The sequence below is a fragment of the Microcaecilia unicolor genome, chromosome 11, assembly GCF_901765095.1.
Source record: "Microcaecilia unicolor chromosome 11, aMicUni1.1, whole genome shotgun sequence".
Taxonomy (NCBI): Eukaryota; Metazoa; Chordata; class Amphibia; order Gymnophiona; family Siphonopidae; genus Microcaecilia; species Microcaecilia unicolor.
Genome location: NC_044041.1, coordinates 98,913,333 through 98,929,476, shown reverse-complemented (window position 1 = coordinate 98,929,476; position 16,144 = coordinate 98,913,333). Strand labels below are relative to the sequence as shown.

At 44.0% G+C, this 16,144-nt stretch overlaps 1 protein-coding gene across 1 annotated transcript in view; it reads right to left on the bottom strand.

Annotated features, from left to right (window-relative positions):
• LOC115480950 (actin-like) overlaps window positions 1–11,200 on the bottom strand; it is an 81,029-nt gene extending 69,829 nt beyond the window's left edge. Inside the window, exon 1 of the mRNA XM_030219934.1 lies at window positions 10,166–11,200. Coding sequence (XP_030075794.1) covers window positions 10,166–11,200 — 1,035 coding nt within the window. The remainder of the gene's footprint in view (window positions 1–10,165) is intronic.
• Between the last annotated feature and the right edge of the window lie 4,944 nt (window positions 11,201–16,144).

The following is a 16,144-nucleotide window of genomic DNA, read 5'->3' as shown; positions in this document are numbered from 1 at the left end:
TGGAAGGTAATTTGCCCTGCCACAGTGACACCACATGGCGGTAAGATACCGTCAGGCCATCTGTTCTGTGGATCTCCAGGCTGCTACAAGCAAGAATTTGTTTCCTTTGGAAACTTCTAGGGGAAATTTAAAGTGCCCACAACTTGACTCAATCTGAGAAGCCATGCGCATCAACACAGGTGTCATCAATGATGTTACATTTTCCGCTGATTTTACTGAGAACAGATGCATGACCTTTTGACCAATTCTTTATTTTTTTTTTAATTCTTCTCTAGCTCATGAAATCTTTTGATTAGTGGTATACTAATAGTCGTATATTTCATCTGTTATTTTCCATGTGCTCTTATGTTCTATCCTACATTTCTGTAGCTGTTCGCTTTTCCATCCAGTTTGAATCTCATTGCTTTACTTCTCCATAACCGCAAGCATACAGCAAACTTCTTAATTACAATGATACAACATTAATGGTAGTCCACCAGTGCACTTTGTAACTATGTGAAACAGATAGGTTTTACATTTAGACCTGAAAGTAGATAGGGAGGTGGCATCCTGGACATCAGGGACGAGCTCATTCCACAGGAAAGAAGCTAAAAATTAGGTTGGCTTGAAAAATATGACAGGCCTTGCCTAGAACAGGGAACAGAGAGACTGACAGTGGAGGAAGCAAAAGGCATGAGAGAGGAGGCAAAATGCTTAAGAAGCAATGACCTATAAACAAGAGAAACCAGGGTTCAGATCCCACATCTCTCACTGACACGCCTTGTTATCTTGGGTAAGTCGCTTTATCTCCCATTGCCTAATTTGTCTTGGGGACCAAAACGGAGGGCAGTTTTCACAGTTCTTTTCCACAAGTAGATAGCTGTTTACCCAAGGAAAAAAGGGCAGGCTGGCTTGCCTCCCCCTTAATGCCAGCAAAATAACATATGAGGAGGAGTAAGAAAACTCCAGACTAATTCCTCTTCGTGGTGTATTTTGCCTTAGACATTAACTCAGTATCTGATGGGAATGGTGTCTGTGTGCTGTTGGGTGTCACTTGTCCCTGGTACCTTTACGATGTAATGGATGAGAGTATATATATCTAGATGGTTTCCCCTATTAGGAATGCCATGGGAGGAGCAGAAGCATAGCCAGGTTTTGATGTCAGGGAGAGCAGTCTTTTTGCAAAATAGACATCAGTGAGAAGCTGAAGGCCTGATCTGCATAGGCACTATTTTATTCAAAATCCATTTGGGGGAGCAGCTGCTCCCCTTGCACCCCACCTAGCTATGCCTCTGTGGAGGAGACAGTAAAATGAGAAGATGTCCTCCTTCCAATCCTCCCTATTCCTCGCTAAACAGGACTATTACACCCAACTGACTAATTCCCTCAGCTCTAACCCACGTCATCTCTTCGCCACCCTCAACTCCCTCCTCAAAGTGCCCTCCGCTCCCACCCCTCCACCCCCCTCACTCTCTCCTCAATCTCTGGCCGACTACTTCCGTGACAAGGTCCAGAAGATCAACCTCGAATTCACCACCAAACCTTCTCCTCCTCTTCATCCTATAACCCACTCTCTCAACCAACCTACCCAGGCCTCCTTCTCCTCTTTTCCTGCTATCACCGAAGAGGAAACCGCCCATCTCCTCTCCATCTCAAAATCCACCACCTGTTCCTCAGACCCCATCCCCACCAACCTACTTATCACCATCACTCCTACTATCACCCCCACCATCTGTCATATCCTCAACCTCTCTCTCTCCACTGCAACTGTCCCGGACACCTTCAAGCATGCTGTGGTCACACCACTCCTCAAAAAACCATCACTTGACCCTACCTGTCCCTCCAACTACCGCCCCATTTCCTTCCTACCCTTCCTCTCCAAGATACTTGAATGCGCCATCCACAGCCGCTGCATTGATTTTCTCTCCACTCATGCCATCCTCAATCCGCTTCAATCCGACTTTCGCCCCCTACACTCGACAGAAACGGCACTATCTAAGGTCTGCAATGACCTGTTCCTCGCCAAATCCAAAGGTCACTACTCCATCCTCATCCTCCTCGACCTATCCGCCGCTTTTGACACTGTCAATCACAACCTACTTCTTGACACACTGTCCTCCTTTGGGTTCCAGGGCTCTGTCCTCTCCTGGTTCTCCTCTTATCTCTCCCATTGTACCTTCAGAGTACACTCTCATGGTTCGTCCTCCTCCCCTATCCCGCTCTCTGTTGGAGTTCCTCAGGGATCTGTCCTTGGGCCCCTTCTTTTTTCAATCTACACCTCTTCCTTAGGCTCCCTGATCTCTTCTCATGGTTTCCACTATCATCTTTATGCTGACGACACCCAGCTTTATCTCTCCACACCAGAAATCACTGCGGAAACCCAGGCCAAGGTATCGGCCTGCTTATCCGACATTGCTGCCTGGATGCCCAACCGCCACCTGAAACTGAACATGGCCAAGACTGAACTTATTGTTTTCCCACCCAAACCCACTTCTCCTCTCCCTTCACTCTCTTTCTCAGTTGATAACACCCTCATCGTCCCCGTCTCATCTGCCCGCAACCTCGGTGTCATCTTCAACTCCTCCCTCTCCTTCTCTGCGCATATCCAGCAGATAGCCAAGACCTGTCGCTTCTTCCTCTATAACATTAGCAAAATTCGCCTCTTCCTCTCCGAGCACACCTCCCAAACTCTCATCCACTCTCTCATTACCTCTCGCCTTGACTACTGCAACCTACTCCTCACCGGCCTCCCACTTAGCCATCTATCCCCCCTTCAGTCCATTCAGAACTCTGCCGCACGTCTTATCTTCCGCCTTAACCGATATACTCATATCACCCCTCTCCTCAAGTCACTTCACTGGCTTCCGATCAGATACCGAATACAGTTCAAGCTTCTCCTACTCACCTACAAATGCACTCGATCTGCAGCCCCTCCTTACCTCTCTACCCTCATCTCCCCTTACATCCCTACCCGTAACCTCCTCTCTCAAGACAAATCCCTCCTTTCAGTACCCTTCACCACCACCGCCAACTCTAGGCTTCGCCCTTTCTGCCTCGCCTCTCCCCATGCTTGGAACAAACTCCCTGAGCCCATACGCTGAGCCCCCTCCCTACCCATCTTCAAATCATTGCTCAAAGCCCACCTCTTCAATGTCGCCTTCGGCACCTAATCACTACATCTCTTCTCAGGAAATCTCATCTACCCCAACTTGACATTTCGTCCTTTAGATTGTAAGCTCTTCTGAGCAGGGACCGTCCTTATTCGTTAATTTGTACAGCGCTGCGTAACCCTAGTAGCGCTCTAGAAATGTTAAGTAGTAGTAGTAGTAGTAGTAGTATGTCAGGTAAGAGTCTATAACCCAGTGAATGGGAGGGATTTTGTCTTTTCCTTTTTTTTTTTTTTTTAATGCCATTCTTCTAAAAGGCACAGAATTCATGAGGTGAGTTCCTGGGCTAATAGAAGTCAGGTTCTGAAACACCAAACTAGTCTAAGGACAAAGGAAAAAGAGATCTTTTCTAGTTTCCCATCTTCTCTATCCACAGGAGGGTTGGAACTCAACAGCAGCTGGAGTTGCCAGACTCTCTGGAGTGAAGTTCTGTGGCCAGGAGGTTGCAGGTCACAAGAAGAAATCCAAAATGCTTGGAAGATTTTTGTCTTCAAACTGAAAATCTACCTGGATAGGGCTGACACTCTTGGTTGGAGTAACTGGCTAACAAGAGAGGACCCTAAGAGTCAAGGTGGCTCAGGAACTAAAAAGCAGAAGAGGGAGATATTTCTGAGACATTTGAGGATTTTATATTATTACCCCTGGTGGCTCAGTGAGCCAGAGAAGTAAAGAGAAGTTTTGGAAATGTTTCTACAGAGACATCCCTTAGAGGTCAGAGAACCTTGAAAAGAGGAAGGAGTTTGGAGTGTTCTGAAAAGTGTTTTGCAAGTTGCATTACTGGAGCACTTGGAGGTCAGATCAGTAAAGAAAAAGATCTGAGACATCTACCTGATCAGGAATGTTCTTGAATAAGCCTTAGAAAAAGTTGTCCTATGTTTCATGGAAGAAAAGAGAAGATAAAGAGATTTGAACTTACGGAGGTGTAAGCCAGAAGAGTTTAAGCCAGTCTTTTTTACAACTAATCATTGCTTGTGAAGCACAGTCAAAGTAGATTAAAAGAATACCTATTTTCTATTAAAAATCAACAAAAATCTTAAAAGAAAACTTTAATAAAGTAATACATGTAATCCGGGTCTCATCCATACGCTAGCTCAGGCCCCGGGCCACAAAACAGATGTCAGGTCAGTTTCACATTCAGGGCCAATCTCCCCTCACTTATCAGTTCAAACACACATTCAGTCAAGCTTGGAAGTGGGTCTATGGTCCGGATTAGCGATCTGTGGGTTTGAGAGGCTGTGCTTTGTCCTCTGGAGCTGATCTGTTCCCTCAGGTCTCTCTCTTCTACAAACCAGGCAGTACTCAAAAAGTCTCAAACAACTGCAAAACCTTTATTTGAACTCTTGCAACTGGCAAATTATCAATCCAAAGTATTCCTTGCTGTTATTCCCAAAAGGGAACTCCCTTTTCCACTTCTTCCCTGAATTATATTTACAAGATACTTGGTGTTATATTTACAGGTATGTACACTTTCTCCTGTCTATGCCTATCCTGTAAGGCGGTGCTATTTTCAGTGGCTGTTTCTCCTCTCAGCACAAATTCAGTCTCTGCGGGCTCAGACCCTCTCTGCTGGTCTGACCCTCTTCCAGTGGTGTGACCCCTCTCTAGATCAACCCTGGTCTCAGGACCAAGCTCTCCGTGACTCCAATCCCCTACTCCCGGGCTGGGTCTCTCCTCTGCCTACCCGGAGCACACACAAACTACCGGTTGCCACTTTCAGGAGCCACAACCCTCCTTTACTGCAAGCAGTCCTCGCTCTTTTTCTCTTCCTGGTCTCTTGGCAGGGGACCATCAGGCAACAAAAGATGACAGGCAACTAAAAGACACCCCTAAAGGGCATAACTTTAGCTTTATCTCCTTCCAAACTCCTCCCTCCCTGTCACTCTTCAGTACCAGGGCACTATTTCTCTGCATTTTATTTCAAAGCTACTCCCCATGGGCTGGGCTTCCTCCCACCCAGGGAGTTCTCTCCCCCCAGGGCTTTGGAAAAATCTATCACTTTAGTAATATTCATTCCATGGGGTGTTGCATACAGTACGTTTTCAATGCTTTTTTTTAATTTTATAAGAGTTATCTTGTAGAATGTACAAAGGTATAAGATTCCAAAGAACACATTAAAAGGAAATACTAGGGAAGTCTTACAATTATTTGTATTCATCACAACATCGGTAATTTAATAACAGAGTACCTAGGTGAAAAGGTAAAAAAAATCCCTATTTTGAATACTACTTTATAATGGTAACATAAACGCCTACATGTCTTGATTAAATCAGCACCCAGAACCAGCTCCAATAGTGTGCAAATTCCCATGCACAAATTTATATCTGCTCCAAGGCTGATATACATTTGTATGCATGTTCTATGTGTGTCCCAGTGTATTTTATAAATACATGCATACATTACAACTCAAATGCCCAAATTACACCCTTGGGAATGTCTATACACTGCTTGCATAATGGTATGTGCAATCTTTCAGTATACAGACTTTATAGATGTGCATAGCTGTGCAATTTCATAAAAGCCCTTTTCTGCAATTATACATAATGAAAAACCTGTATAAAATTACCCCTAACATTGGTACTTGTACCTGTCACCTTAAGGGGTTTTGGTTGGTGAAAGGAGAGAGTGCACCAGGATTTTTATTTTGAAAGAGCCCTTGGAAACCATATAATGTGGATCAGAGATAGAGCCAAGCATGATTTTGGCTGCCAAACAAGTAGGATCATACATTTGAGATGCAAAGCCCCAAGGGAGTGATATGGTGTGTGGTGAGGATCTTCTGTACACTACAGAAGAGTGATATCTGGGGATAATCTCTGATGGTCTTAAGTAACCAAACAAGTACATAAGTGTTGCGTTCTCAAGGGCCTTGGCATTCTGTCAGGTTCTCGAGGCAGGACTGGAGTTCGTGAGCCCTTGGGCCACTGGCGAGGAGCGGCAGGCAAGACCACCTCAGGACTGGAAACACAGAAGAGCAGTACTGGAACTCTGGACTGGAGTAGTACAAGGCAGGCAACTAGAACAGACGAAACAGGAACAGCTTCACCTGCACTTAGCCACCGTTCCTCCGGAGTTGAGCTCCGAAGTGCAGGTGGCTGGCAGGACTTGCAGGATAAGGCAGGAACTGAAGATCCAGAGGACCCACCCTGGGTCTGGGATACACGAGGGCGACAGGGCACGGAACTAGACTCAGACAGTGTGCTGCTGCACCACTGTACAGGGATAACAGAAAGGCTAGAAGCCCACAGAGAATAATAAACACAGAAAGGCTGAAAGCCTGCAGGTCAGAGAGATACACCCAGAAAGGCTAGAAGCCCACAGAAAGGCTGGAAACCCCCAGGCCGCAGTAATACACCCAGAAGGCCTGGAAGCCCACAGGTAAAATGGATATACGCAGATAGACTGGAGGCCCTCAGAGCAATGGGCACAGAAGGACTGGAAGCCCACAGTGCAATAGACACAGAAGGGCCGGAAGCCCACAGGGCAATAGACACAGAAGAGCTGGAAGCCCACAGGGCAATAGACACAGAAGGGCTGAAAGCCCACAGAGCAATAAACACAGAAGAGCTGAAAGCCCACAGAGCAATAATACCCTGAGCCAGAAGGCAAGGCCCACAGGTGATAGTAACTCGCAAAGCAGAAGGGATGGAAGCCCACAAGAAAAGACAAGGAAAGCTAACTGTGCAAACAGCACACTAACCTCGGGACCTAAGGCACTGCGGAGGCATTGGCAATGCAAAGGCAAAGGCTGCAGTCTCTAAGTGCTTAATAAAGCCCTTCAACACCAAAGGCACAGCTGCAGCAATCTCTAAGCAACTACGGAGGCTGTTCAGGCACAAACCACAGAGCAGGCCGAAAGCACAGTGAAACACAGAGAGGCTTCCCACACCCAGGTGTAGTGTAGTGAAGCAATTAGAGTCATGCTGGAAGTAGCCAGCACACAGAGAGAGAGAGAGAGAGAGAGCTAACCCAGGCAACACCCACAGGTGCAGTATAGTGAGGCAATTAGTGTCATGCTGCTGGATGCAGCCAGCACAGAGAGCCAGAGCTAGCTCAGAAAGGGCAGACAGAAGAAACAGGAGCCAGCTAGGAAGCTGACCCCCAGGAATAAGGTAAGTCTGAGGGTGGTCACGGCCACAGACGTAAGGCAATGGCAAATGCCAAGAGGATGATGGATGCAGGGGAAGACAAATTGCTAGGAGGAATAAGGAAGTGATAGTCATAGGTGGTCGGTGGCCCAACTGTTTGAGAGGTGAAAGGGGCGGGGTCAGGGGTGGGGCTTACATCCATAATTGTCTGACAACACACACACACACACACAAAAATAAGTAAAAGTAAAATAGTCACAAGTAATACCTTTTATTAAATGTAGATATTAGATATGCATCATATGTCAAAGAATAAAGTGGCAACAACATTAAACAGTGAAGACTTCAGTATATATATTGAAAAAAGTGTTTGTAGATGATGCCAGCCCCTCCATAGAGGCCCTATGTTTTCAGTTTGTTTTTTTTTTAATTTAGGCAAAGATTCTGTTTCCTGAATATTTGTAGAAGCTGGTTCCATAAAGCAGATGCCAGACAAAATAATGCACTTCTTTGAATGGAAATCCAGTAATAGGAGGAATGACCAGTCTATGCTGTGATATTTTATTTGTTACACTTGTATCCCACATTTTCCCACCTATTTGCAGGCTCAATGTGGCTTACATAGTACTGTAGAGGCGATCGCCAATATCGGTATGAACAAATACAGAATGAGGTTGTGGTAGAGCAAAGTTCATGCGTGACAGACAGATTTAGGAATCATGAGGAGGAAGAGTTCATTTATGTCCAATGAGAGCTTTGGTTTTGTTGTGTTGCAGAGTTGAGACATTTAAGTTGGATCGTTCGGGTATGCCTTTTTGAACAGGTGAGTTTTTAGTAGTTTCCGGAAGTTTAGGTGGTCATATGTTGTTTTCACGGTGTTTGGTAGTGCGTTCCATAGTTGTTTGCTTATATAGGAGAAGCTGGATGCATAGGTTGATTTGTATTTGAGTCCTTTGATCTCAGAGTTCTACTTGGGACGTAGAGAACAGTTAAGGATCGAAGATAAAGAGACGTATTAGTGTAAAATGTTTTGTGTTTTCAACAGTAGAGTTAAGTAATTTGCCCAAGATCACAAGAAACTGCCATGGGGTTTGAACCAGGCACCTCTGGTTCTTAGCCCGTGCTCTAAACTTCCTTCCAGATAATGACTTTCACGCTGTACCATAATGTTGTTTATAAGTATCCGCAAGTGATTCAATCACTTCAGAAAGTTATATCTGATAAACATTTATTAACATTACACAACCCATTTGGTAAACTGATTAATGAAAAGGCTTTAAAATGTGTATGCTTGTACTGGGACTGCCATGCTGTTATGTCTATGGTTTCCTGATGCACTACAGGCTGTGGTACACTTTAGAAATCAATGGACGCTTGGATGGAAATCAACCTAATAGCAGTAGAATACAGAGTATTTTCTTGCCATTGTGAAACACATGCAGTTCATGACGTAGAGGTAGATAATACCTTCCATGTCTTCAACTTCAGACCCGTCTGTGCATCCTTTAAATTTAAATTTTGCCTAATTAATCAATAGAATTTCAAAGACTACATGATGGGGTTGTCAGTCAGTTAAAGTTTAGGTACATTTCAGTCAGAACCTACTGGCAGTAGATAATCCCTTCCATGTCTTCAACTTCAGACCAGGTGTGCATGCTGTCCCTCTTAGTTCCACTCCATTTTCATCCCCCCCTCCCCCCCGTTCCAGTCTCTCCCTGTCCCTGGCCTTAGTCTTACTCTTTTCCTCCTCCTCCCCCTCCCTCAATGAAGCAGTCTGAAATAAATCCAAATCAAATTGATACTTGCCTGCCTGGCTGCCTTGATATCTTTCTCTGCTGCGGTCTTCACTCTAGCTATCATAGTAGGCCTTGACATTCTTCCTGTGTTGCATCCCACCCTCACGGAAGCAGGAAATTAGTTGCGTCAGAGGAGGCAGGATGCGTAATAGGGGGAAGGCCAAGTCCTGAGGCAGTCCTGCAATAATTGCTAGAGTGGGTAGAGACCTGAGACTGCTGTCCACAGGGCTAGTTTGTGAGTTGGGGGGAGAGGAGAACAAAGGGAGTCCCAGGGCAGTGGGGCCGGCTGTTGCCCAATGCAGAAACCCGAAGGTAGTGACAGCAGGTCCCGCTGCAGGCTGCACTGCAGCAGCTAATTCTGACTATTCCTGTGCTATACAGGTCTGCTTGCAGCTGGGGAGGCTATGGTGATAGTGTCTCTTTGTAAGTCTCTGGTGAGACCTTATTTGGAGTACTGTATACAATTCCAGATACCGTGCCTTTAACAGGATATAAATAGGATGGAATCATTCCAGAAGGTGGCTAGTAAAAGGGTCTTCAGTCTTCATCACAAAACCTGGGGACAGACTTAAAGATCACAGTACATATACTTTGGAAGAAAGGCAGGAGAAGGGAGATCTATGTCAGACATTTATATATCTCTATAGTATAAATGCTTAGGAAGCGGGAGATGAGGACAGTATTCAAGAAAGCATGGGACCAACACAGAGAGTCTCAGAGGGAGTGATAGGAATTGTAGGAATAAGCAGTTGTTGTGGATAGGCAACCTGGATGGACTATGTGATCTTTTTCTACCCTTACATTCTCTGTTTCAATGTTTAAGAAATAGATCAAAACAGAACAGGGAAATGCAAGGAAAATGTGAAATATATAGTGCACACATGACCTCACTGAATAAGCTGATTATGAAAAAAAACATAGTGTTTGATTATATTTAGAAGAAAGTCCATCCTTCACATCATTCTCAACTTTGCAACTTTATTGCCTAATGCAGAAACCTTTCATTTCATTGACAGTTTGATGCTACCACTTAGTAGCACTTCTGGTGTACAATCGATCGACCACTTTCTTTATATTCCTCCTGATGGACCCAAAAAGTTTGAAAAGAATTCAGAGAAGCCAAGATAGAACCTCCTACCCAAGCTAAATCTTTTCTCTCTGGAACTGAGTAGATCATTGGGGAGAAGGTATCTGACACAACATTCTGTACTTCCTTACAAAACCTCTCACAGAAACCTTTGAACATGGTGGAACCTCCACTCAACAAAATATTCTTAAACACTTCTTCTTTGATTGAAGATGGAATCTTCTTTAAGCTACTTGCTACCAAATAATGTATGCCATTTAGAGGAACATCAAACACTGAAGGTGTAAAGAGAGTTTCGGGACATTTGTACCGCTCCTTCCCAAGGCACAGAACATGCCCATCTGGGAGCTTGTAATGTATTAAGTCATTTTGTTTGTACAGATTTAACTCCTTTTTAAAGTCCAAGGCGATATAACAACACTTGTGCTTGACATCATCCATGATGTAATTAGGTATTAAATTCAAGTGAGGGGCAGCTTTTTGAAAACGCTTCTGCAGATAAGTAGTCAGGCTCAGACCAGCCAAGTCCATTTTTTCAATAGCATGTGGCAGGATGTATCCTTCATGCACTGGCACAGCCTGGGTAATTTGACTGCCACTGTGTACCACCAAAGCTGTAGTACATCCATAGGAATACATTTCTAGGACTGGCCGGTGGGCCACATGCATAGCAGGGACATTAAAATATTCAAAGAGGATCTCGGCCATAGTTTCCCTTTGAGTGATAGGGCTGTAAGGAGAATCTGAAAGGAGTACTGCATGTTTTTCTGGCAACACTTCCAGCTCCTTATACAAAATGTATCTCCACAGGTTTTCAATTGCCTCCCAGTCTGCAATGGCACCATCTTTCAAAAACTCCACCAACATCAAGTTTGATTTCATCCTTGCAGCCCTGCCTATCCACGTTTCTTGCTTTGGCTCCCCAGTTGTTAACGACTTCTTCAGCGTGTATCCAACCACTGAATCCACAATGCTGCTTGGATTAGCAGCACCCGAATACCCTGCCTTACAGCTTCCAGAGCCCATATCCAGAACCACTGCATTAGATTCATGAAAGGGATATTCTTTTCCAATCAAGGTACTCATGTTGAAATACTTGCACTGCTTATTCACAAGCTAGTTGGTCATAGCACTTTGTCAGCTTATGGAAAAAAAATGTTTTAATTTGCAAAACAAATATGCAGATACCTTCTTCAGGCACTCACTAGCTTTTGCCACTTTACTCACTATTACAGAATTCTCACAGATGTTCTATTGGTTTCAGTATGACACAATAATGACAACCTAACTCAGCCTTCAATATGACACATCCCTCCTATGACTTCCAGTGTCCTAGACAAACTCAAACAATTAAAGGTCAACAAAGTAGTTGTGGGTAGTTCCTTTTCAATTTTCTGACCCTTATCTCTACTTTTCAGGTGAGCTGGCATGGTAAGCACCAAAAGAGACAGAAACAAACCACAAAAGTGGAAGCAATAATAGGAATGGTGACGTAAAATTAAATCACAGAGGGGCCAAAATAAAAATTGCAGCCATGTGTTAGTGAAATACATCAATCATGGAGATGCAAATGTAAAAGTCTAACTAAAGAGCCATTGTAATTATGATGCACAAACTAAAAAGATTTTTAAAAAAACTATAAAGGTCTTTGACTCAGAAATTAAATCTAAAGTGATGCCTGCCTCTACACTGAGAAAGGACTAACAATTCCATGGCCAGTAAAGATAATGGAGTTTGTAAAACTGCTGTTGGTTTGCAATTAAAAAGACCAAGTTGTAAAGTACATGCGAGAAGCATTGTACATAGACATGTTTCATTTTCATCAGTAGCAATAAAATGTTGTGCCTGCAGGTGGATACATTCATTTGTGCGAGCTGGCATGAATATATGAGGGAATGAATGAGTGGGTGTGAGGGAATGAGTGGTTTAGTGGCAGGTGCTCCTAGGAACACTCCCTCACTGGTGTAGAAATTAAACCACCTTACAGCAGATGGCACTATTAATCTGAAATAGAATATTCCAGAACACAAACCTACGCAATATATAAATCTTTAACAGATTCCCCAGTATCCATTCCAGCCTCCCAGGCTGCAGCAGCAAACAGTGGGAAGACCAAGGGTGATAGTGTGGCAAGACACTGTGATATTTTTGTTGCTGCATAGTGGGTGGTGAGGCATGTCTGCTCCCTGGAATCTTTGGAGCTGGTCCTGACCAAATGGCAGTCACAGACCTCTTGGAGACAGCTCTTATGGCATAATGCTTCTCAGCACTAATGGGTATGCCTAGCCATGGGGGCTTGCTGGTGGTCACAGTGGGCTGGCTGTAGGGATATGCTTCATCCTCTGACAGGATCGACTCGTTCGGTTCTGAGATTTGTGACAGTTAAGCATTTACACATTAAGTTATATTTTGTTGTGAACACAGGTGGTGTTGCTTTAAAAAATTTGTTACAAAAAATATATGTGCGAGAAGTTCCATGATAGAGAAACATGTCCACCCTAAGAGGCGTCACTTTATTGTGGTGCCTCGCTTTGGGTGAGTTCACCACTCTGAGAACCTCTCTACTAATTATTTAATAGTTCTTAGTCACCCAGAACTGTTCTAGGTCAATCCCCTCACTTCATTATCTCCTAGTTAGAGTATTCTCTGGTATTATACTTTTTGGTCATCCTCTCACATAGCATTCCCATTCTGCAGGTCAGTGTGCATATCACCTGCACCATTGCATGATTCAGTTGCATTTGTTCATCTAACTGTGCCATCTGTTGCTCCATCTTTACCAGCATCCACTCCAGTAATTCTAGTTTAGAATCTCTCTGGACCATTATGTCCCTGTTCTAAGCCAGAAGATCATCACTACAAAGCCTCGGTGTCTGTCTTCTAGTTACCTACTAGCCTGTAATTCCCTCCCCTCCCTCCGATATTCAGCACTATTTAAGCAGTGAGGAATGGCCACTGACCGGTTAAACAGTGTTTTAGGGACCCTTTTACTAAGCTGTGTAGGTGCCTATGCACGCCCAATAAGCGCCAATTTGGAACTACCGCCCGACTACTGCATGGCCCGGGCGGTAATTTAATTTTTAACATGCGTCCACTATGCATGCTGGAAAATATATTTGATTTTCCTGCACATGGCACTAACCGGGCGGTAATCGGCATTGTATGCGCATTGACAATTACCACCTGGTTAATGCATGAGACCTTACCACTAAGTGAATGGGTGTCGGTAAGGTCTCAGACCAAAAATGGATACGAGCTAATTTTCATTTTGCCGCACGTCCATTTTCGTCCAAGAAAAGAAAAGGCATTTTTTACGGGTATGCTGAAAAATGGATCTGCACGCGTCCAAAACATGTGCCTACACTAGCGCAGGCCATTGTTCAGCGCACCTTAGTAAAAGGGCCCCTTAATGCCTAACTGATAATATTCAGCAAAAGATAACCAGTTAGCTTCCGCTGAATATCTGCAGTTAGTGGCTAGCCGCTTACCAGCTATATCGCACAACATAACTGGTTAGACTTGGATATTCCATACCAAGCCAGCTATGTTTAGCTGTTAAAATAGGCTGCATAAATAGCAGACCTATTTTGACCGCTAAAAAGTTTACTGATTAGCACTGAATGCCCATCAATACAGGATGGTAGGGATCCAAAGAGAAAGATGGAAAAAAACTGGCTTCAATAAGAAGCAATATCCTATATGTGAACAAGGTGCTGTGGTAGCTGAGATACCTCCTTAGGAGTGTAGACCAGAATGAAATGGGCAAGTCAAGTAGGCCAATTAATCTTTTCCTGTTATCATCTACTATGTTTTCTGTTTTTGAAATGACAGCGTTCTGGTATTTAAAAATATTGGAAGGAAATGATAAAAGGTAACTGTGTCTACTTGCCTAGGAAGTGGATTCCAGAGTATAAATTGGTAGGGTATATTGAAATAATTATATGGACAGAATGAGACAAAAGCTAAGGAAAAGTGCAGTTTTTCTCTGCTTAGATTCAGGTAGAAACCACTCAGGGCCGGTGCTAGGGTTTCTGGCGCCCTTCTGCAGCCTATTAGTCGGCGTCCCCTACCCATCCAGGGGCAGGATCACTATGGCTCTGCCCCTACAGTAGCCACACCCACAGTAGCTACATCCTTTTTACTAGCCATGGCGCACATAAACAGACATCACTGAAAATATTACAGTATAGGAAAAGAAAAATAACTTGTGGGTTTCTCTTCATTATAAATAATGTCTGTAAGCTGTTACAGCTCCAGTATACTCAAAATGACACAAACCAAATTAGCATACAGACCAGGAATTAGGAGAACAGTCTTGCCAAATCTGAAACAATATGTTATCAAAATCTCAGAACCTAACAAACAGATTCCTATTCAGACACTTGGCCTTGCAGTCACATATGCAGAGCAGAGATAGCCCTACTTCAAATTCTTCAAAAATTAACCTGAAATCCTAATAAGCCAGTTTCTGCATGCAGCATAATACCAGAAAAACAGAAAGAAACACATTGCTAAACATTGCAAAATAAGACAGCAGATGTAAGTTCTTAAATTGGACATATTCCAAACACTAAAATGAAAATAAAATGATTTTTTTCTACCTTTGTTGTCTGGTGACTTTGTTTTTCTGATCATGTTGGTCCCAGTCTCTAATTCTGCTGCTCTCTAACTGTTCTCTTAACTCCGTTTCCAGGGCTTCCTTTCCATTTATTTCTTTACTTTCCTCCTTTCTTCTTCATTTCTTGCCCTACATCCATAAGTAAAAGCTGGATCCTCTGCAGACTTGACTGGAGGAGGTATAGAGTGGATCCAGCTTTTGCGTATTTTCTCCATGTGCAGTTTTCTCCTCTCTTCCCTTATCCTCATCTACATCAGTATACATCTCCTTCTTCTCTCTTCCCTCCCTGCTATCCATAAGTATCTCCTTCCTCTATCTTCCCTCTCCTCCATCCACGTCCAGCATTTTTCCCCCTCAATCCATATCCAGAATTTCTCCTCTCTCCCCTCCATCCATATGCAACTCCATCTCTGTCTTCCCTCCTCTCCATCCATATCCAGCAATTCTCCTCTATCCCCTGCCCCCTTCCATCCCTCCATGTCCAGCAATTCTCTCTCCTCTGCCTTCCCTTCCATGTCCAGTGATTTCTCCTCTTTCCCCTGCCATCGCCTCCCATCCATGTCCAGCGATTCTCCTCTGTCCACCCCTCCCATCCATGTCCAGTGTTTCTCCTTTGCCCTATCCTCCCCTCCCATCCATGTCCAGTGTTTCTCCTTTGCCCCTATCCTCCCCACCATGTCAGCGATTTCTCCTTTCTCCCCTGCCCTCCTCTCTCATCCATGTCCAGCAACTCTCCTTTGCCCCCTATATTTCTCTCCCTGTCCAGTGACTTGCCTGAGCCCCCACCTGCCCCCCTTTTCAGCCCCCCAAGTACCAGTTCCAAACCCAGCCCCACCTGCCCATCCTCTTCTCCGCAACATCCATCCTCAAAAAAGATATAGTGGAATTAGAAAAGGTACAGAGAAGGGTGACGATAATGATAAAGGGGATGGGACGACTTCCCTATAAGGAAAGGATGAAGTGGCTAGGGCTCTTCAGGTTGGAGAAAAGATGGCTGAGGGGAGATATGATAGAGATCTATAAAATAATGAGTGGAATGGAACGGGTAGACGTGAATCATTTGTTTACTCTTTCCAAAAATACTAGAACTAGGGGGCATGCAATGAAGCTACACAGTAATAAATCTAAAATGAATTGGATAAACTTTTTCTTCACTCAACATATAATTAAACTCTGGAATTCGTTGCCAGAGAATGTGGTAAAGGCAGTTAGCTTAGCAGGGTTTAAAAAAGGTTTGGCTGGCTTCCTAAAGGAAAAGTCCATAGACCATTATTAAAATGACTTGGGGAAAATACACTGCTTATTTCTGGGATAAGCAGCATGATTTGTATTGAACTTTTTTGGGATCTTGCCAGGAATTTGTGACCTGGATTGGCCACTGTTGGAAACAGGATGCTGGGCTTGATGGACCC